At 39.5% G+C, this 23,629-nt stretch overlaps 1 protein-coding gene across 1 annotated transcript in view; it reads right to left on the reverse strand.

The window, feature by feature from the left end:
* Positions 1–108: 108 nt before the first annotated feature.
* Positions 109–23,629, reverse strand: part of ryr1b (ryanodine receptor 1b (skeletal)) — a 230,498-nt gene continuing 206,977 nt past the window's right edge. Inside the window, 12 exon segments of the mRNA XM_061877905.1 lie at positions 109–756; positions 1,609–1,660; positions 1,732–1,832; positions 1,899–1,963; positions 7,887–8,043; positions 8,109–8,243; positions 9,738–9,884; positions 9,945–10,005; positions 11,745–11,878; positions 11,954–11,996; positions 15,363–15,493; positions 15,555–15,812. Of these exon segments, the coding sequence (XP_061733889.1) occupies positions 661–756; positions 1,609–1,660; positions 1,732–1,832; positions 1,899–1,963; positions 7,887–8,043; positions 8,109–8,243; positions 9,738–9,884; positions 9,945–10,005; positions 11,745–11,878; positions 11,954–11,996; positions 15,363–15,493; positions 15,555–15,812 (1,380 nt within the window). The 3' untranslated portion in view covers positions 109–660.

Genomic DNA, 23,629 nt, shown 5'->3' on the forward strand with positions numbered 1-23,629 from the left:
TCTGGCAGAGCAGGCACCACAAATGAGTGAAACCTCACCTTGTGTGGGCATGACCTAAAAGAGACAAGGACGCAGCCACAAGCATCCAAAAGGAGCACACGTGACCCCGTGAGTGAACCCTTTTATTATCAGGACCCAAAGACCAGTCCAGTGGGGTCGCTGCTTCACACCTGAGAGTAAACACACACTCAAAGCCATGGGAGAGCAAACAGGTGGTGCAACATGTCCTCCACAGGAAAATAAATAGTAAGAAGTGGGAAGAAGACAGACATGAGTGGTAAGACTTGAGAGTGCAAAGTGTCTGTGCGGCCGCTTCACACGCTAACTGACCACAGTCTGCTCTAACGGCCACCACCGCTTGTGGGGGGCCCATAAAAGAGTGGCCCCCCCGCCCGCTGTAAATAAAGCGTATCCAAAAGCAGTGACTTTGCTATAGGCACTAAAACGCAGCGTCCGCACGCTCACCTTGGGGCTGTTTAACAGATGATGTGTTCAGGGACCGCGGTAAAGAGATGTGGGAGACGCCAAGATCGTTTAAAAAAAAAAAAAAAAACAGGCGGTCTTTCCCGTGAGGTTAAGGTTCAAACCGGATTGCTGCAGGCGTGCAGTCAGAGTGTGCATAGCGTGGCGTTATTGACGTCTTCATCTGGGCCAGAGTTCTTATCCCAGCTGGTCCTCATACTGCTTGCGGAAGCAGTCCCCGGCAGGGAAGAAGTCCCAGCAGCGCTCCTGGTACATCTTCCACACATACGACTCCTGACAGACAATAAGCAGGGGCAAAACACCCGTTAACACAGAGCTATCCAAAGTGTGGCCCGGGGGCCGTTAGTGGCAGGCAGCTAATTTTTTAAAGCTGTTCTTTTTCTTAAAAACTGTCATCGCTCCAAAAATAATAATGAATCAAAATCAATGGTGTTATGAATTATTGACCTATTTAAGACTCCATTTGATTAAATCGAAAATACTTCATATTTTATGTGTTTGCCTTATAAAAAACTACGCAATTTTTGACCAAAAAGGCATAAAACAAATAAATGAAAAAAATTATAATAATTACAAAACTTATAATGACGGATAGATCGGATATTGAGCTTGAGACTTCAGTGTTGAGAAAAAAAAACAACAAAAAAAAACTTTATCCTTAACACTTATGAGTGGGGCCTTTTTGGATCTCCAATATTTTTGGGTTTTAACCTGTCATTGCTCCAAAAATAATAGTAAGTTAAATTCAATGTTATGAATAATTGGATATATGGATTTTTTTTAACCTATAGGGCCCCCCTCAAGTTTGGTTTCAGGTCCCCGGAAAATTTTATATATTTATGTTGCATATACGTATATACTGTATATAGGGAAGAAGCGGTAGAAAATGGATGGATGGATGGATATATGTATATATATATGTATAAATATGTAACATTTTCCCAGGACCCGAAACCAAACTTGAGGTGGGCCCTAAAGGTTAAAAAAACCCATATATTGCATTGGTTTTGAAAATAAAAATATCAAATTAGCCTCTGCAGTTTTCATTTTTGGCTGTGCAACCCTCAGTTGAACAGTGTGGCCAGCCCTGCATTAGAAGAAAACAAGTGAGGTAGGTTGGCTGACCTGTCCCGTGTGCTCCGTTTCATCCTTGTTGATGAGATACATCAGGAAGAACCTGCAAGGCAAGCATGAGGGCAAACACTGTAGTCCAGCACAGTTCCAACAGATTCAAAGTGCAACCCTCACATGTAGTTGGCCAAGTTGTGCTCCTCCAAGGTGTGCGTCTCAAAGCCGTGTGGCGTGGTGTCAAAGTAGTCGCTCCCGATCCCGCAGATGAAGCACTTGGTCTGCAGGGGGGAAACTCATGAAAGATGGAGGAGACGTGATTACAGCCTTGTGGCTGATGACCTCACCTCCATGTCCTCCCGGACCTGCTCCTGCTGGTCCCTCAGCTCTCCAAAGGCGTCGATGATCAAACCTGAAGGATCAAAGTGCACAACAAGGTGGAGGCCAAGTAGGACACAACCAATTTTCTCGTCATTTACAATGAAAAGGCAACATACAAACATCTCCAAATTCCACGTCTCATCCGATTTGAACCGTTACAACATGCACACGCTCCACTCACCCTGGACATTCAAGACAGCATATTTCCCAGTTCTGAAAATTCACTGATAACCCGGAATTTCCCCCACTAAAAGGAATGGCCCCAATATACAAACCTCTACATATCCCACATTTCTCATCCATTTTGAACCATTCCACGATCCACACACTCCACTCACCTTGGACAATCAAACTACCATTTTCCAGGTTAAAAAAAATCCCCCAAATTCCTTGTTTTCCAAAGCTCTATATTCACTTCTTCCTGGGAAGTTTTCACAGTCCACATTTGTCAACCGTTTTTGACCAATTCACCTTCAAAACATTCCTCTTAGTTGGGACAACAAATACTCCTTTTTTCCCCCCGTACAAATTACCGTTTTCAAAATACCCATTACCGATTGAAACTGTTTTTTCAACGACTCCAAAAATTCCAACTCCAACACATTCATATCATCCAAGACACTTGTGCCACTATCAATATTTTCAAACATTCCCGGTTTTCCCTAAATTCCGACATTTCCAGGAAATTCCCATTCATAGTTCCATGAATCGGAATGCCCTAATTTCTCAAAATATTGCGGCATTTATAAACCTGATTCCAACCTTTCAACCATTCACCCTCAACACTCTTCCAACATATCTAACGCAAAACATGTTTTCCCTTTCCCCAAATTCACGGTTTTCCCGGGACTTTCTCCCCATTGACAATGAATGGGCAATATACAAACCTCTCCATCAGGGGCGTCACTAGCTTTTAAGGACAGGGGGGGGCTTAGCCCCCAGGAGATGCACAGGATGCGAGCGAAAACTTCACAAACGGCTAACAAATACAAATGTATATATATATATATATATATATATATATATATATATGTATATATGAAAGACTTAAAGGAATACTAGAGGATGTGTATCAAGGATTTGTATCAATAATGTAGGAATAATGAATATACCAACAATGGTAATAGACAAAATACCAACAATGGTAATAGACAAAATACCAACAATAGTAATAGACAACCTAGCAATAATGGTAATAGACAACTTGGCACTAATGGTAAGGTAAACATTGAGCACATGATAACACTTTGAGACAGAGTACAAATTAAATTAAAGACCCTCATCTCTATATTTGAACCAGACCCAATGTTTGTATAATAGTTTGAATCGATGAATAGTTTGGCATTGCTTGTGTTGTAAGTCCAGTTTGTTCCATTGTTTTACTCCGCATACAAACACACAAAAACGTTTACGAGTGGTTTGAGCTCTCGGCAATGAGAAATATCCAAAGCCCCTCAAGTTATAAGCCTACACTCGTCTTATAAAAATACGTTACAGATTAGGAGGAAATAATTTGTTAAATGCTTTATATAAGATTATTAATTTATCATATTTAACAAGGTCATCAAATTTGAGCAACTTTGATTGCATAAACAGATTATGAGTATGTTCTAAATAACTAACGTTGTGAATGATCCGCACTGTTCTTTTCTGTAACATGATCAGAGGATGAATTGTGTTGTGCTAAGTATTCCCCCATAATTCAACACAGTATGTAAGGTATGGCAGTACCAAGGTGCAGTATAGAGTACACAAAAGTATTCAACACAGTATGTAAGGTATGGCAGTACCAAGGTGCAGTATAGAGTACGGAGTGCATTTTAATTGAGGTATAGTTTTGCTTTGTTTATAATTGAGAGGCTTTTGGAGATTTTTGTTTGAATGTGTCTGACATGAGGTTTCCATGATAGTTTACTATCAATTATTACTCCCAAAAATGTATTCTCATTCACAATTTCAATTTGGGTACCATCAATAATTATTTTCTGTTTAGACGTTGTGTTGCGATTTCCAAACATCTCTATCATAGTTTTATTTATATTCAAAGATAATTTATTTGTGTCCATCCATTTCTTTACTATATTTAGCTCTGTGTTTACTGTATTTATGAGCTCATTATAGTCATCACAACTGTAAAATATATTAGAGTCGCCTGAAAATAGTATACATTTCAGTACTTTAGATGTATTAAACATATCATTAATACATACATTAAACAGTTTGGGCCCCAACACGGACCCTTGGGGACACCACAAGCAATGCCAAGAGTATCAGATAAAAATGGACCCATTTTTTTTACAAACTGTACCACCCATCCATTTTTTACCGCTTATTCCCTTTTGGCACTGGCGCCTATCTCAGCTACAATCGGGCGGAAGGCGGGGTACATCCTGGACAAGTCGCCACCTCATCGCAGGGCCAACACAGATAGACAGACAACATTCACACTCACATTCACACACTAGGGCCAATTTAGTGTTGCCAATCAACCTATCCCCAGGTGCATGTGTTTGGAAGTGGGAGGAAGCCGGAGTACCCGGAGGGAACCCACGCATTCACGGGGAGAACATGCAAACTCCACACAGAAAGATCCCAAGCCTGGATTTGAACCCAGGACTGCAGGACCTTCGTATTGTGAGGCAGACGCACTAACCCCTCTGCCACCGTGAAGCCCACAAACTGTACCTTTCCTGTTAAATAACTTTTTAACTAGTCACCAGCCAGCCCCCTAATTCCATATATTACCATTGTATCTAGTAGAATTGAATGATTAATGGTATCAAAGGCTTTCTTTGGAACAATAGAGATACCAACCGCATATTTTTGATGCTCCAGTGCATTAATTATTTCTTCAATAGCTTCATTTATCGCCATTGAGATTGTTCGTTTGGACCTAAAGCCATACTGACCGTCATTGATTATATGATGCTTCTCAAGAAAAGATTCAAGTCGAGAGTTAAATAGTTTCTGTAAGATTTTTGAGAACTGAGGCAAAAGAGAGATTGATCGGTAATTGGTTAAAACGTGTTTGTTGTCACTTTTGAAGAGTTTAGTTACCTTAACCAATTTCACTTGACTTGGAAATTTGCCAGTCTGGAATGATAGGTTACATATATGAGTTAAGGGTTTTACAATATTCAGTATAACTTTTTGAAGCAATATCATGTTGATGTCATGGCAGTCAGTGGAGCACTTACTTTTACACTTCCGCACAGTGTTTGTCACTTCCTTCTCATTTGTAGCTGAGAGGAAGAATGATCAAGAATTGTGTTCAATAGTTGATTTTGTAACTCCATTGTCTGGGATATCAACAGCCAACTTAGGACCAATATTTACAAAAAAACTATTGAATTTATTCATTACATTACTCATATTACAATGTTCACCGTTTTCATCAATAAAGTAATCAGGATAAGTCAACTTTGAATAACCTTGTTTGATTAGACTATTCAAAACATCTCAAGTTCCTTTTATATTGTTTTTGTTTTCATATGGTTTTTTTTTAAATAATATAACCTTTTGTTTGTTCTTATAATATCAGTTAATTTATTTTTGTACTTCTTGTATCGTTGTTGGACTTCTTTTGTTTTTATTTTGATAAAAGGTTTGTAGAGATTGTTTTTCTTTTTACAGGCATTAATTATACCTTTTATGATCCAAGGGCTATTTTTAATTTTTCCTTTTATAAAATATTCTTTCACAGGGCAGTATTTATTATGCAGGGAAGTAAAGATGTCTAAAAAATGACAATAAGCACTGTCCACATTTAGTTCTCTGTAAACTGAAGTCCAATCCTGAACTGCTAAACTATTGTTTAGAGCACAGATTGTTTCCTCAGTTGTTATTGATTTAAAGATGTTTGCCATAGTGTCTTTGGTTTTCTTGAGATGACAGTCATATAAAGTAAAAACAGGTAAATGGTCAGCGATATCACATATAAATAGGCTACTGGTGATTTGATTTGCCATAATGTTAGTACAAATGTTGTGGATGATAGTGTCAATATGTGTTGTTATTCCGCTTGCTTTGGTTATGGTTGGATATAGAGACAAGCTGTACATTGTGTCAATGAAGTCATCAACATGTTTTTGCTTGGTTGACTTTAACAAATCAATGTTAAAATCACCACAGATAAAAATGGTTTTATGGTTCACAGAAGAAAATTGTTTAGCCATCCACTAATTGAAAGTTTCTATGCTTGAAGCAGGTGCCCGGTAAACACAACTCATGAAGAAATTTGTCTTTTTGTCATTTAGGATTTCCACTGTTTAACGTTCAAATAATCCATCGACTGCTATGGTCATGTTTGTTAAAACCTTCAATGTAACAGATCTATGAATGTACAATGCGACCTTTCCTCCTATTTTATTTATTATGTTTAATTTATAGTCATTCAGACAAATATCAATACCTTTATCATTGTTGAACCAGCTTTCAGTCATTGCAATAATGGTAAATGGATGACTAAATTCTTTCAAGTAATCCTTGATAGCCTCAAAGTTAGTGTACATGCTTGGACTATTGAAATTTATTATTGACAGACTATCTTCTGATTTTACACTGTTTTCATATTGTTCACAGGTAAAATAATTTAAATTGTTTTACAATCGCAGAGATAAAAATCTTATCAGGGTCTATCTCCATATCAGTCTCTGTTGTGGCGTGCTCTTGATACTTGCACATTTCCAGTTATGATGTTGTAAGATCTTCTGTAACATGTCCATATTAATACCTGGTGTGGTGTGTGTTCTTGGTGTGGGTCGCATTTAGATGATATCAAAGTCACAAAGCTACATTGATACCAAGTACTGCATCAATGTCAAGACTTATCAAAATCTTCTATTTTTCTCACCACCAAGACTTTTGCTTCCTCTTTGCTTAGTTTGATGAAGATCATACAGTTCGCTACCCAGGTTTGTTGAATCTTTTCCTTGGTGGAGGCATTCTGATGTTCTATATGCCGAAGCATCCAGCAACAGAAGAATCCACACCTGTATGTCAGGCTGCTGATGCTAGCCCGCAGCACCGATTGACACAGACAGCAGAGTGTCACGGTACAGTGACACAGTGAAGCCAAAAAAGTACAAAAAAAGTACAATAAAGCAAAGAAGATGTGCTGGTGATGCACAAAGTGATCGTTAAACTAGACAGTCTGACGCGTGCAAACTCCAAATAGGAAGTGTCGTGAACAAGTGGAGTGCATTGGATACCGACGCAGTAAAGGGGCTTTCTACCTTACGAGGGGAAACTAAGGGAATAATGACAGGTTATATGATTATTTATTTTAAACTCTTATTCGGGCCACTTTAAAATGAATATTTCGGCATGTAGTTGTAAAAAAAATAAAATAAATAAAAATGAAATACAATATAACGCCAAATTATTCAGGGGGGCTTAAGAATATTTTAGGGGGGCTTGAGCCCCCCTAAAATAGGCCTAGTGACGCCCCTGCTCTCCATATTCCACATTTCTCATCCAATTTGAACCGTTCCAACATCCACACACTCCACTCACACTGGACGTTCAAGCCAGCATGTTTCCCGGATCCAAAAAATTCCCTGATTACCCGGAATTAAGAGGAATTTCCCCCGCAATTGAAAATGAATGGGCTATATACAAACTTCTCCATATTCCACATTTCTCAACCTATTCGAACAGTTCCAACATCCACACACTCCACTCACCCTGAAACATTCAAGTACTTGCTGAATTTCCCCCAGGGATCAATTAAGTACTTTCTATTCTATTCTATTCTATTTCAGTTCCGCTCACGTGTATCGGGGGCATTCACACGCGATTTCAAATTCTAGTATTAAAGTTTAAAATACTTTATTTTGGTCAAAATGGGAAGAACTTTATTGAGGCATGCTATTTCCAGGCTCCTGTGGGCTACATAGAATGAGGAGTACCAGCCGCGTTTTAGAAATCTACTAAAGAACAGAACGTGTTCGTACCTTGAATGATGGCCAGCAGGATGACGATGACAAAGAAGAAGAAGGTGATGTCAAAGACCACTCGGTAGAGTTCGTACTCGTCCCCGGCCGGGTCCTCGATCTCATCCCCTATGCCACCGCCGGCTCGCACGCCCACGTACATGTGGAACAGGTAGCACTGTGGGTGGGCGAGAAGTCTTTACGGCGCCCCTTTCCGGTCGATTTTACCACACCCGCACCCACCGTCATCATGTCGTCGCACTTCATGTCAGGCTCGTCCTCATCCTCACTCATGTTGTAGAACTTGCGGAAGAAGTTGAAGGCCACCACGGTGTAGAGGTACACCACCACGGCCAGCAGACCCACCGTCATCATTAGCTGTGAGGAACACAAACAAATCGTCCAATGGCATGGGGAACCTTCATTTACAAACCTCCCTGTCTGGTTTAGGAACTTTTAGGTCGCCTCAAATATCATTTTGTGTCTTGCTGGCGACCATTTTGTGCCTGCTCGCATTGAATAGATTGAGGAAGCCGGTGTCAAACATCAGCAAGTTTTTAATTGTGATGAGAAATGACTTTTGCCAAAGCGGACCTTTTGTTCAGCGGCAGCTCTTCCAAGAGCGCGCACGCACACACACACACACGCACACGCACGCACACACACACACACACACACACACACATGCGTGGCGCAGTGGAAGAGTGGCCGTGCGCAACCCTAGGGTCCCTGGTTCAAATCCCACCTAGTACTAACCTCGTCACGTCCGTTGTGTCCTGAGCAAGACACTTCACCCTTGCTCCTGATGGGTGCTGGTTGGCGCCTTGCATGGCAGCTCCGTCCATCAGTGTGTGAATGTGTGTGTGAATGTGGAAGTAGTGTCAAAGCGCTTTGAGTACCTTGAAGGTAGAAAAGCGCTATACAAGTACAACCCATTTATTATTTATTATTTATTTTCCCCCGTCCTTTTTCTTCTTTGGACATTTGCCAATATTAATTTGACCTTTCAAAAATGTTTATTATTATAACAAAGAGTGTTTGCTAGGAGCACATTAATGGTGCTCGCAGTATGGAAGAATTGATGAAGCGCGCTTTGAACTATGGCAAGTTATTTTAAATACAGGTATTTTTTTAAACATTTGCTACTGGATTTTTGACATACACAGTCCAGAAATACTATTATCATGTCAAATGTTCATTTTTTTATTCGTCAAACAAGTGACCTACAAAAATTGTATATAGAATAAAATAAAAATAACAAGCTCCACTGCAAGTTTTAATTGTAATGAGACTGGACTTTTTTAGAAAAATATGCCAAAGAAGACCTCTTCCAAGACAAAACCAACCAACCAACCAATGAACCGACCAACCAACGAATGAACCGACCAACCAACCAAGGAACCAAACAACCAACCAACGAATGAACCAACCTACCAACCCACAAACGAACCAACCAACCAACGAACCAAAGTTAGACCTTTATAGTCAGCTCCCTTTTTGCTAATGTAAGTGAATTTGACTTTTTCAAATGTTAACTATTGTAGCAATATGGTTTTTCAAGTTAAAGATTTGTGAGATTCCTGGTCGTTGGTAGAGCAGCGCGTACAGGACAGTTGAGCTTGTCGTTGTTGTTGTAATGACAAATATATGGTATACAGTACTGTATAGAACTTTATACTGTGTTCAAAGTGTACAAACCGTCACTAAAATATGGACTTTTGTTCAGGCTGGAACCAATTATTCATATTTACATTGTTTCTTATAGAAAAAATGTGCTTCATTATACAAACTTTTCAATTAATGAACCCTGTTCAAGAACCGAGCTGGTAAATGGAAATTCCGCTGTACGAGGCATGGTTACGGCGTGCACACCTGCTTGCCGTTGTGCGTGACGGAGGACAGGATGGTGCGCAGGGTCTTCACGCCCATGGCGATGTCCAGCAGGTGAGCGGCAAAGAAGAAGTTGTTGTAGTGTCCCAGCAGAGACATGAGCATGTACCAGACCAGGTACAGGAAGGTCTGCAAGGAAGAGAAAACAAGTCAACTTCCTGTTTGCCAAAATGAGGCAATGAAACTCACGTTGTCCGTGAACACCACACCAAACTTCCAGATCTGGTACTTGATGTCGATGGATGTTACCCTGCAGGAAGGAGACATGTTTGTGTGTGATGTTCACACTTGTGGGGAAGGTTCATTTATGAACATAGAAATAAAGAATGTGGGAATTAAAATATTAACTATGAACAATAAAACACTGAATATTTAAAATATATAGACAATTCTCCTCTACTTCCCAGACTACTTGATGGACATATTTTATAATCCAGCAAGAGCAAGATGTAACTAAATAAAAATATCACTGTGGCAAAAATCTGCCACCGTCTGACATTCGCTACCAGGCTTTTATGCTTGGTACTTGTTTACCCACAGACCTTCGTATGTCAGTCAAAAGTGTAGATTATAAACATTGAAATAATTTTTATAGTTTGAAAATACCCAGCGGGCTGCACTGAAATGTTGTTGATGTTGTATTATGCCAAGATAGCCCCGCTAACTGTCTGTTTTATGCTATTTTGTAAGAATAGAATAGAATAGAGTTTTATTGTCATTATTGCAATGAACAGGTTCAAAGAACAACGAAATTGGAGCAGCTCCTCCTAAGGTGCATATACAATATGGTAGTATAAATAGTAAAAAAAAAAAGATAGAGATGACAGATGTATCTATGTATATGTATCCACACAGATGCATATCTGCATGCATATGAATACATATACACACATACATAAAACATAAAACATTATTGCACACCCCCAACTTCAAACTTGTCACCTCATTGGCTACTCCTGAGACAGGATCGAATGCTTTAGTCTTAATTTAGCAGAAGTGAGTCTTGTTTTATTTTGTCCAACACTGAATTATTATACACTGATTCTTTTTTTTTACACACTCAATTTCTTTCTCTAAATTATTTAGCACTGATTTTTTTACACACTATCTCTTTTACACTAAATTTGTATACACTTTTTTACACTCAATTTTTCAGCACTGATTTTTTTTCACTTAATTTTTCAGCATTGATTTTTTACACAATTTTTTTTAGCACTGAATTTTTATACACAGAATTTTCCAGAACTGATTTTTTTTACACAGAATTTTTATTCACTGAATATTTTTATACACTGAATTTTCTTTACACACTGATTAAAAAAAAAAATTTTTAATACTGAATTTCTTCAGCACTGAATTTTTTTACACAGAATTTTTCAGTACTGATTTTGTTTACACTAAATATTTTTACACTCAATTTTTCAGCATTGATTTTTTTCACAATCAATTTTCGAGCACTAAATTTTTATACACAGAATTTTTCAGCACTGATTTTTTTTTACACACTGAATTTTTTTTCTCAAATTTGTTCTGCACTCATTTTTTTACACTTAATTATTTATACTAAATGTTTCAGCAATTAATTTTTTTTACACACAATTTTTCAGCATTGATTTTTTAAACTGAATTTTCAGCACTGAACTTTTTACACTGAATATTTTTACACATAATTTTTCAGCAGTGATGTTTTTTACATTAAATATTTATACACTGAATTTTCATTATACACTGAATTTTGTTTCTCTAAATTTTTCGGCACTGATTTTCTTTTTACACTCAATTTTTTTACACCTAATTTTTATACACTGAATTTTCTTTACACTCAATTTTTCAACACTGAAATATTTTACACTCAATTTTTCAGCACTGATTTTTTACACTCAATTTTTCAGCACTGAATTTTTTTACACTGAATCTTTTTTAATGAAATCAGCAGCATAATATGATGTAAAAATTATTCACAAAATGCAAACACAAAGTGCAACATACCAGCTGAAGACGGAGTTGTCAGGTTCGGGCTTCTTATCGTGCGTCATGGCGCTGACATCCAGAGAAGCCAAATCCATGCCCAGCAGCTCTGCGATCCTTTCTCTGCCGTAGATGTCGCCGTATTTGTCCAACACCTGCACAGCAGGCACATTCAGAGACATGAGGAGCCAACTTACACCTGCAGGGCTCCTAAGAATTGAATATCTCACCTTTCTCTTTACAAACTTGTCCCAGTAGTTGTTGGGGAAACTCCTGCAGGGACAGAAAAAAATATGATGATTTACGTTCTTTTGCAACAGACTTTATCAAAAGTTGCAGGTTTAAAGCTTATTCTATGAACAACATTGAATCAACTTGTCATTTTATGAATTCCTTATCAATGTTTTAGGTCAGTGGTGTCTGCAGCCTGCCAGCCACTTCAGTTTGGCCCGTGAGACATCATGAGTTCAACAAGCATTGCACCGCAGACCGATTTAAAATTCATCTTAAATACCGGGCAGCCTCAGAAAGCTACATATTTGCTGCCATCTTGTGGACAATGTGAGTAAATCAGATCAATGACAACTGAAAGTGCTTTCAAATAATAACACCGCATGTACTTATATGACACAATCCGAACAACATTCCCTCGTCATGGTGCAAAAAAAAAAACCTCGAGAGAGATCCGTACCACTTATTTTTGTTGGTAAATGAGTTAATGAGGGATTATCATCACACTTCAACATCTCTAACATGTACATGTTGCCTCTTTGCTACAGCAGGTCAACATTGAAACAGGAAGTAGGTTAAAAAGATGTGCACTACAAAACGGTCTCATTGTAGTCATTGATGCTGACATCCTCATTCTGATTAAAAACTAAATAGTTGTATTAATTTTTGTTTTGTAGGTTAAATTATTTTATAAACTGTGCTCCTAAGTTAATGTTGCTGATCAATTTCAATTCATTATTAATATTTTATTTTATTTTTCAGTATCAAATGGTTCAAGTTGGTCTAAAATGCTTATGATTTAATAAGGATTACATTTTTTTTTTTATTTCAGGCCAAGTGTTGCACTTTAGGTATTTCTTGTTATAGACTACTTGTTGAAAGTTGATCATATTTCTGTATTATTTTTTTTTTTAAATCTATAATGTTACTAAGAAAACAAAGGTGTACTTATAACAATTTTATTGGACAAAATGTTTTCCTCATACTAGAGAATCGCTGCATTAGTTTAAGTTAGCATTACTGAATCTATCTTTGGTTCCCAACATAAAGAAAGAGAACAAATCATGAATGGGTATAGAAACCAGGTAAATACTGCCATGCTTTTATTTTGAAGGTTATTTTGCACTGAACAGGAAGACACTGTGGGCATATTTTACTCGTTGTTTAGCGATAACGAGGAAGCTAACAATACAATATATGTCGACACAAACAGTTATGTGGACCAAAGTGCTCAAGCTTGTTACGTAGATTTCACAATAAAACGCTGGACCGGGACATAAGTGAGTTCCACTGCACACACACTGAGTGTGTGCAGTTATGTGCCAGCATGTACCAAAGTAACACAAACACATCATAACTTGATCAAACCCACCTTGACACCTTGCGTAAACACGTTATGAACTTTGAACGCACGCCATCTCTTTAATACGCCATCTTGCGTAGTAACGTTTTTAACTTTGAATGCATACCATCTCTTTAAAACGCCATCTTGCGTAGTAACATTTTTAACTTTGAATGCATACCATCTCTTTAATACGCCATCTTGCGTAGTAACGTTATTAACTTTGAACGTACGCCATCTCTTTAATACGCTATCTTACGTAGTAAAGTTTTTAACTTTGAACGCACGCCATCTCTTTAATACGCCATCTTACGTAGTAATGTTTTTAACTTTGAACGCACGCCATGTTACGAAATAACGTTATGAACTTTGACCGCACGCCGTCTCTTTAATACGCCTCCTTCGTATTAACGTTACTAACTTTGAATGCACGCCGTCTCTTTATTACGCCATCTTATGTAGTAACGTTATTAACTTTGAACGCACGCCATCTCTTTATTACGCCATCTTATGTAGTAACGTTATTAACTTTGAATGCACGCCATCTCTTTAATACGGCATCTTGCGTGGTAACGTTTTTAACTTTGGATGCACGCCGTTTCTTTATTACGCCATCTTACGTAGTAACGTTATTAACTTTGAATGCACGCCATCTCTTTATTACGCCATCTTATGTAGTAACGTTATTAACTTTGAATGCACGCCATCTTATGTAGTAACATTATGAACTTTGAATGCAGCCATTTTACATAGTAACGTTATGAACTTTTAACGCACGCCGTCTCTTTAATACACCATCTCACATAGTAACGTTATTAACTTCGAATGCACGCCGTCTCTTTATTACGCCATCTTACATAGTAACATTATTAACTTTGAATGCACGGCATCTTACGTAGTAAAGTTATGAACTTTGAACGCACGCCATCTTACGTTGTAACGTTATGAACTTTGAACGCATGCCGTCTCTTTAATATGCCATCTTACATAGTAACGTTATGAACTTTGAACGCACGTCTTCTGACGTAGTAACGTTATTAACCTTGAACGCACGCACTCCATCTTGAGTAGTAACGTTATGAACTTTGAACGCATGCCGTCTCTTTAATATGCCATCTTACATAATAACGTTATGAACTTTGAACACACGTCTTCTGACGTAGCAACGTTATTAACCTTGAACGCACGTACGCCATCTTGAGTAGTAACGTTATGAACTTTGAACGCATGCCGTCTCTTTAATATGCCATCTTACATAGTAACGTTATGAACTTTGAACGCACGTCTTCTGACGTAGTAACGTTATTAACCTTGAACGCACGCACGCCATCTTGAGTAGTAACGTTATGAACTTTGAACGCATGCCGTCTCTTTAATATGCCATCTTACATAGTAACGTTATGAACTTTGAACGCACGTCTTCTGACGTAGTAACGTTATTAACCTTGAACGCACGCACGCCATCTTGAGTAGTAACGTTATGAACTTTGAACGCATGCCGTCTCTTTAATATGCCATCTTACATAGTAACGTTATGAACTTTGAACGCACGTCTTCTGACGTAGTAACGTTATTAACCTTGAACGCACGCACGCCATCTTGAGTAGTAACGTTATGAACTTTGAACGCATGCCGTCTCTTTAATATGCCATCTTACATAGTAACGTTATGAACTTTGAACGCACGTCTTCTGACGTAGTAACGTTATTAACCTTGAACGCACGCACTCCATCTTGAGTAGTAACGTTATGAACTTTGAACGCATGCCGTCTCTTTAATATGCCATCTTATATAGTAACGTTATGAACTTTGAACGCACGTCTTCTGACGTAGTAACGTTATTAACCTTGAACGCACGCACGCCATCTTGAGTAGTAACGTTATGAACTTTGAACGCATGCCGTCTCTTTAATATGCCATCTTACATAGTAACGTTATGAACTTTGAACGCACGTTGTCTTTTTAATACGAAGTAACGTAATGAACTTTGAATGCACGCCTTCTGACGTAGTAACGTTATGAACTTTGAACGCACGCCATCTTGAGTAGTAATGTTATGAACTTACGGAGTGTTGAGCACCAATCTGTCCCACTGGCCCTTGATGTCGTCGTCTTCGGGCTGCTCTGTCACATAGACACCGTCAAACTCCAACTTTCTGGCCAGCTCCTTCTCCCTCTTGAAGATGACCAGAGGAACCTGGAGAGACACCAAAGTGTGTGAGAGCCACCGGATGACAAAAGGGAAGTTTGGAGGTCACCTTGAGGCAGTTGTAGCCGATGATGCAGAGGAAGGAGATGACGGTGTGGACAATGCTCAGGAACCTCAACGCCGGCTCCATGTATCCTGTGCTCTCTTCCAGGAAGTAGTACATGGGACCTTGGTCGTCGTCCTCGTCCTCGCCGCTGTCTTCAAAGCCGGATCCTTCCTCATCCGCGCCGGAGCCTTCGAACAGTCCCGAGCCCTCGAACAGACCGGAACCCTCAAAGTCCTCCTCGCCTGGTGGACTGACAGACACCTGAGGAGAAAAGACACCTTTGACTAGTGCTGAATGGACTTAAAATGATGTTTGATCCCAGTGGGCCACCATAGAAAGGACACTTGTCTTAGCCCTTTCCCCTCGGTGCAATCCTTTGCTACTACACGTAAATATTGCCATCTTTTGAATGCGGTTTTTACTTTAAAATGACTCGTCATAACAGGCTAGTTCACAAGAATGTAGCTAGTAAACTACAAATCAGACTAGGAGCAAACAAACTTGACTATAGTTTACATTTCATAAATGATTAGATGGCTATTTTTCTTACAGAATGTATTTTCTCCATGATTAAAATGTTTATTTTCATTAGAATAGCTGCTTATAACTAGCAAGTTAACGCAACTGTAGTTGGTAAACTACAAATCCAACTAGCACCAAACAGACTTCACTAGGGTTTACTGTACTACACTTCATAAATGATTAGACGGCTATTCCACTTTCAGAATTTACATTAACTATATTCAGAATGTTGTTTTTTTTATTTTTAAATTGCTCGTTGTAATGACCTTGCTAACATGGATGGAGCTTGTAAACTACAAAGTCATACTGCCAGCAAACAGACTTGACTACCGTTTACTACATTTAATAAATGATTAGACGGCTATTCTACTTTCAGAATTTACATTTGCCATGTTTAATGTGTTGTTTTAATCCTAAAATGGTCATACAAGCTTGCTAACGCGGCTGTAGCTAGTACACAAAAATGTCAGACTAGCAGCAAACAGACTTTAGTACAGTTTACTACATTACATAAATGATTAGATGGCTATTCTACTTTCGGAAATTACTTTAGCCATGTTTAAAGTGATGTTTTTATATAACGCGATTGTAGCGAGTAGACTACAATTTCAAGACTAGCAGCAAACAGACTTGACTACATTTCATAAATGATTAGATGGCTATTCTATGTTCGGAATTTACATTATCCATGTATAAAATATAGTTGTGTTATATAGCTGGTTATAGTGAGCCATCTAATGCGGCTGTAACATAGACATCTTATAAGTAGACGCAGCATCGACCGCTACTGCCTACTGGCGCTGACGAAATGCGGGGCTGCCATCTTGGAGTGGTGATTCGCTCCACTCAGTGCAATTCATTTGACAGAAGCAATGAACTGTCAGCGCATTTAATTCATTTTACCTCACTATATACCATTGATTTTCACGCATTTTTTTGTCATATGTGTAGCTATAATAAAGGACACATGTTTTGGCGTGTTTTATTATTCATAGTTTGCTTAAAAGTAAGAGAATATTCTTATGTGCTATAAGTGACCAGACGTCCGAGATCAAAACTGGGAATATAATCCCAGAGAAGGGACAAAAAACGGTCAGCTATTTTTAAGTCCAAGAAACAATATGATTAGGTTATATATATACATGCATATATCCTACATAAACAATGTATGAGTACATTAAATATCTATATATCTTAGGGACCTATAGACCGTATCTCTGTTGCTGCAGCAGCAGAGAGTTTATTCTATTTTGACACTTTGTATATATATTTTGTTTTACATTCTTCCCTTAAATCAGGGGTAGGGAACCTATGGCTCTAGAGCCAGATGTGGCTCTTTTGATGACTACCCCTGGCTCTCAGATAAATCTTAGCTGATATTGCTTAACACGATAAGTAATGAATAATTCTGCTGGTAATCACAGTGTCAAAAATAACGTTCAAAATATAAAACATTCCCATGCATTTTAATCCATCCATCCGGTTTCTACCGCATCTGATCAAGAAGTCGCATTAATGGTAAGAAGCATTTTATTTATTGTTGGTTATCTTCAGAATAACAGTTTTGTTAAAAAGAATAAAACACTTATTATACTCTAAAAATGTTGGTCTTTCTTAAAAATGCACGCATTTAATTGTATTCAATGTTAAAAATATATATATAGCTCTCACAGAAATACTTTTAAAAATATTTGGCTTGTATGGCTCTCTCAGCCATAAAGGTTCCCGACCCCTGCCTTAAATGATCATGTTTACAGTGATGGTTTAATATGTATTTTTTATGTATGTCGCTTTGGATAAATGTGTCTGCCAAATACTCAAACATAAACATATATAAACACCTGAATGTTTTTATATCAGCTAAAACCACCAACCTGTTTCACTGGATTCAGAATAAAACCAAATTCTGTCTTAAAATCTTTATCTTCATCATTTAATTCAAATTTGTTATTCAAGTATGACATTTCAAATTTTATTAATTTCATTGATAAGCCATTCTATTATGGTCATACTCTTGTTTGCTAGCGGCTACGATTTCAGTACTATTGAAGATATTTGCTCCTTCTCAACTGTGTGGTAATATTCTTTCACAAAATACAACCAATAGTACGTTAATGTTACGTAAATCTTACTTGTGAAAAGTAAGATTTCGAACTACCTCACCGACAGGCCAGAGTACGTCAGACTGAAGGACATCACGTCTGACACTGTGATCAGCAGCACCGGAGCACCGCAGGGAACGGTGCTGGCCCCTCTTCTCTTCACCCTGTACACCGCTGACTTCTGCTACAACTCAGAGCTGTGTCACATTCAGAAGTACGCGGATGACACAGCCGTCGTCGGGTGCATCAGGGACGGCAGAGAGGAGGAGTTTCGGAACCTGGTGAGGGACTTTGTTGTCTGGTGCCACACGAACGTCTTGCAGCTCAATCCGTCAAAGACCAAGGAGCTGGTCATTGACTTTGGGAGGTCGAGTCCACGGTCACAACCTATTGTGATCGAGGGAGTTGAGGTACAGACCGTGGACTCATTCAAGTACCTCGGGGTTTGGGTGGACAATAAGCTGGACTGGACTGTTAACACGGACCACCAGTACAAGAAAGGACAGAGCAGGCTGTACTTCCTCAGGAGACTGCACTCCTTCAACATTGTAGAAAACTCCTGTGGATGTACTACCAGTCTGTGGTTGCCAGTGTTCTGTTCTACATGGTAGTGTGCTGGGGGGGCAGTACATCTAAGAAGGACAGCTCCAGACTTGAGAAACTGATCAGGCGGGCCGGTTCTACAATCGGAATGAAACTGGACTCACTGGTGACGGTGGCAGAGAAGAGGACTGTTGACAAACTAGTGAGCATCCTGGATGATGCCAGTCACCATCTGCATAGCGTTATCAGTAGCCAGAGGAGCCTGTTCAGTGCTAGACTGCTTCATCCCAAGTGCAGGACTAATACACTCAAGAACTCCTTTGTCCCACACGCCATTAGACTGTACAACTCCTCTCTGGGACGGGGGACGGGGGGTATTAGGATGACAGGGGATGCAAAACATTAACAGTGCAATACGTTTTCATAACATGGTCACTACTGCCTACTTTGTCTTGTTATATTCTTATTTTACTGTTATATTGTTATTCCCATTGTTTTTATTCATTTTGTAATATTTCTCTATTTTGTTTCCTTTTAAACCCCCATTATTTACTTTTTACTTTTTTCTTTAAATTGATCTCAACTCTGTACACTGCTGCTGGAATTTTAATTTTCCTGAAGGAACTCTCCTGAAGGAATCAATAAAGTACTATCTATCTATCTATCTATCTATCTATCTATCTATCTATCTATCTATCTATCTAATCCCCCGATTCCTATTTTCAACAGTCCGCTCATTTGAGCAGGAAAACGTTGAACACCATTTTTGTTTTCTACCTGTCAACTGTCAGTTTAGGCTGCTCGCCAGCTCCTCATCACCACTTCAAGATGCCGGCCGAATTTCTCGCGTCACAGCACCCAATGCTGCATCTACTTATAAGATGTCTACGGCTGTAACTAGTAAACTACAAATCAGACGAGCAGCAAACAGACTTGACAGTTTAGTACATTTCATGAATGATTAGACGGCTGTTCTACTTTCAGAATTTACATTAGCCATGTTTAGAGTCTTGTAATTCCTTTTTTTTTTTAAATGCTAGCTATAATGAGCTCGCTGAAGCAGCTGTAGCTAATAAACTACGATGACAAACTAGCAGCGAAGCGGCTTCTGTTTCGAGGAGCAATTTATATATATATATATATATATATATATATATAGGTCCTGCAATGAGGTTGTGACTTGTCCAGGGTGTACACCGCCTTCCGCCCAGATGAAGCTGAGATAGGCTCCAGCACCCTCGCGACACTGAAAGGGACGGATGGTAGAAAATGGATGGAATATGTATGTATATATATATATATATATATATATCTATATAGATATATATATATATATATATATATATATATATATATACGATGAGGTGGCGACTTGTCCAGGGTGTACAACGCCTTCCGCCCGATTGTAGCTGAGATAGGCACCAGCGCCCCCCGCGAACCCAAAGGTAATAAGCGGAAGACATTTTGGGGTCTTTACATAAACACAAATGGAAATGAAACGGCACGGCTTGGCGCAGTCATATATCCCAGCATGCACCGTGCACTTTTTCTCCTACGGGGGAAAATTAAATCGGCGGCTGCTTATGGTAGTTGTAAGACCTGTTGTGGCTCAATATTGGTCCATATATAAGGCGCACTGTCAGCTTTTGAGAAAATTTTAGGTTTTTAGGTGCGCCTTAGAGTGCGGAAAATACGGTATATATATATATATATATATATATATATATATATATATATATATATATATATACACACACCGTATTTTCTGCACTATAAGGAGCACCGGATTATAAGGCGCACCTTCAATGAATGGCCTATTTTAAAACTTTGTTCATATATAAGGCGCACCGCATTTTAAGGCGCATAAATTAGATGCTACAGTAGAGGCTGGGGTTACGTTATGCATCCTTTAGATGGAGCTGTGCTAAAGGGAATGTCGAAAAAACAGTCAGATAGGTCAGTCAAACTTTATTAATAGATTACAAACCAGCGTTCTGACAACTCCGTTCACTCCCAAAATGAACAAACAGCTGTTTTATTATTTTGCAATTACAATATAGTAACACTCGAAATAGTGCAAAGCAATAATATATCAATAACTCAACGTTGCTCAACTGATAATGTCACACAACACAACACACAAAATAAACATGTAAAGCTCACTTTATTAAGTTATTCCTCATCCACGAATCCCTCAAATTCTTCTTCTTCAGTTTTCGAATCAAATAGTTGGGCGAATTCGACATCCAACAGTCTCGCCGAAGTCGTCATTAAACGAGTCAGTGTCGCTGCTGTTAATGTTAAATTCTCTCGCTGCTGCTCTATTCCCGTGTTCTACTGTGTGACTGATCGCCTTGAGTTTAAACGATGCGTCGTAAGCATGTCTCTTTACATAAACACACAGAAACGGCACGCCTTCCGCAGTCATATATCCCAGCATGCACCACGCGCTTCTTTTTCTTCTAGGGAAAAAATAAGGTAGGCGGCTGCTTACCGTATTTGCTAGACCTCTTGTGGCATGTTTAATTCGGACACTGAAGAAGAAGAATTCGAGGGATTCGTGGATGAGGAATAATTTAATAAAGTGAGCTCTACATGTTTATTTTGTTTGTTGTGTTGTGTGACATTAACGTTTGAGCAACGTTGAGTTATTGATATATTGTGATTACTTTGCACTATTTCGAGACGTCATTAATGGAGTCAGTGTCGCTGCTGTTGTCGAGCAGTTCAGTGAAAATTCCTGCTTTCCGGAAATCATGTCTCTTAATAGGAGCCATTTTGGGGTCTTTACATAAACACAAATGGAAATGAAACGGCACGGCTTGACGCAGTCATATATCCCAGCATGCACCGTGCACATTTTCTCCTACGGGGGAAAATTAAATCGGCGGCTGCTTATCGTAGTTGTAAGACCTGTTGTGGCTCAATATTGGTCCATATATAAGGCGCACTGTCAGCTTTTGAGAAAATTTTAGGTTTTTAGGTGCGCCTTAGAGTGCGGAAAATACGGTATATATATATATATATATATATATATATATATATATATATATATATATATATATATATATATATATATATTAGGGCTGTGAATCTTTGGGTGTCCCACGATTCGATTCAATATCGATTCTTGGGGTCACGATTCGATAATATATCGATTTTTTTCGATTCGATTCTCGATTCAAAAACGATATTTTTTCGATTCAAAACGATTCTGTATTCATTCAATACTTAGGATTTCAGCAGGATCTACCCCAGTCTGCTGACATGCTAGCAGAGTAGTAGAGTTAAAAAAAAAAAAGCTTTTATAATTGTAAAGGACAATGTTTTATCAACTGATTGCAATAATGTAAATTTGTTTTAACTATTAAACGAACCAAAAATATGACTTATTTTATCTTTGTGAAAACATTGGACACAGTGTGTGGTCAAGCTTATGAGATGCGATGCAAGTGTAAGCCACAGTTCTTTTTTTTTATTTTTATAAATCCATCCATCCATCCATCCATCATCTTCCGCTTATCCGAGGTCGGGTCGCGGGGGCAGCAGCCTAAGCAGGGAAGCCCAGACTTCCCTATCTCCAGCCACTTCGTCTAGCTCTTCCCGGGGGATCCCGAGGCGTTCCCAGGCCAGCCGGGAGACATAGTCTTCCCAACGTGTCCTGGGTCTTCCCCGTGGCCTCCTACCAGTTGGACGTGCCCTAAACACATCCCTAGGGAGGCGTTCGGGTGGCATCCTGACCAGATGCCCGAACCACCTCATCTGGCTCCTCTCGATGTGGAGGAGCAGCGGCTTTACGTTGAGCTCCTCCCGGATGGCAGAGCTTCTCACCCTATCTCTAAGGGAGAGCCCCGCCACCCGGCGGAGGAAACTCATTTCGGCCGCTTGTACCCGTGATCTTATCCTTTCGGTCATGACCCAAAGCTCATGACCATAGGTGAGGATGGGAACGTAGATCGACCGGTAAATTGAGAGCTTTGCCTTCCGGCTCAGGTCCTTCTTCACCACAACGGATCGATACAACGTCCGCATTACTGAAGACGCCGCACCGATCCGCCTGTCTATCTCACGATCCACTCTTCCCCCACTCGTGAACAAGACTCCTAGGTACTTGAACTCCTCCACTTGGGGCAGGGTCTCCTCCCCAACCCGGAGATGGCACTCCACCCTTTTCCGGGCGAGAACCATGGACTCGGACTTGGAGGTGCTGATTCTCATTCCGGTCGCTTCACACTCTGCTGCGAACCGATCCAGTGAGAGCTGAAGATCCCGGCCAGACGAAGCCATCAGGACCACATCATCTGCAAAAAGAAGAGACCTAATCCCGTGGCCACCAAACCGGATCCCCTCAACGCCTTGGCTGCGCCTAGAAATTCTGTCCATAAAAGTTATGAACAGAATCGGTGACAAAGGACAGCCTTGGCGGAGTCCAACCCTCACTGGAAACGTGTCCGACTTACTGCCAGCAATGCGGACCAAGCTCTGACACTGATCATACAGGGAGCGGACCGCCACAATAAGACAGTCCGATACCCCATACTCTCTGAGCACTCCCCACAGGACTTCCCGAGGGACACGGTCGAATGCCTTCTCCAAGTCCACAAAGCACATGTAGACTGGTTGGGCAAACTCCCATGCACCCTCAAAAACCCTGCCGAGAGTATAGAGCTGGTCCACAGTTCCACGACCAGGACGAAAACCACACTGTTCCTCCTGAATCCGAGGTTCGACTATCCGGCGAAGCCTCCTCTCCAGTACACCTGAATAAACCTTACCGGGAAGGCTGAGGAGTGTGATCCCACGATAGTTGGAACACACCCTCCGGTCCCCCTTCTTAAAGAGAGTCTAATGATAATGTCAGTGAGGGATTTTTAATCACTGCGATGCTGAAATTATAACTAATATTGATAC

Source organism: Nerophis ophidion, linkage group LG18 (assembly GCF_033978795.1).
Source record: "Nerophis ophidion isolate RoL-2023_Sa linkage group LG18, RoL_Noph_v1.0, whole genome shotgun sequence".
NCBI lineage: Eukaryota > Metazoa > Chordata > Actinopteri > Syngnathiformes > Syngnathidae > Nerophis > Nerophis ophidion.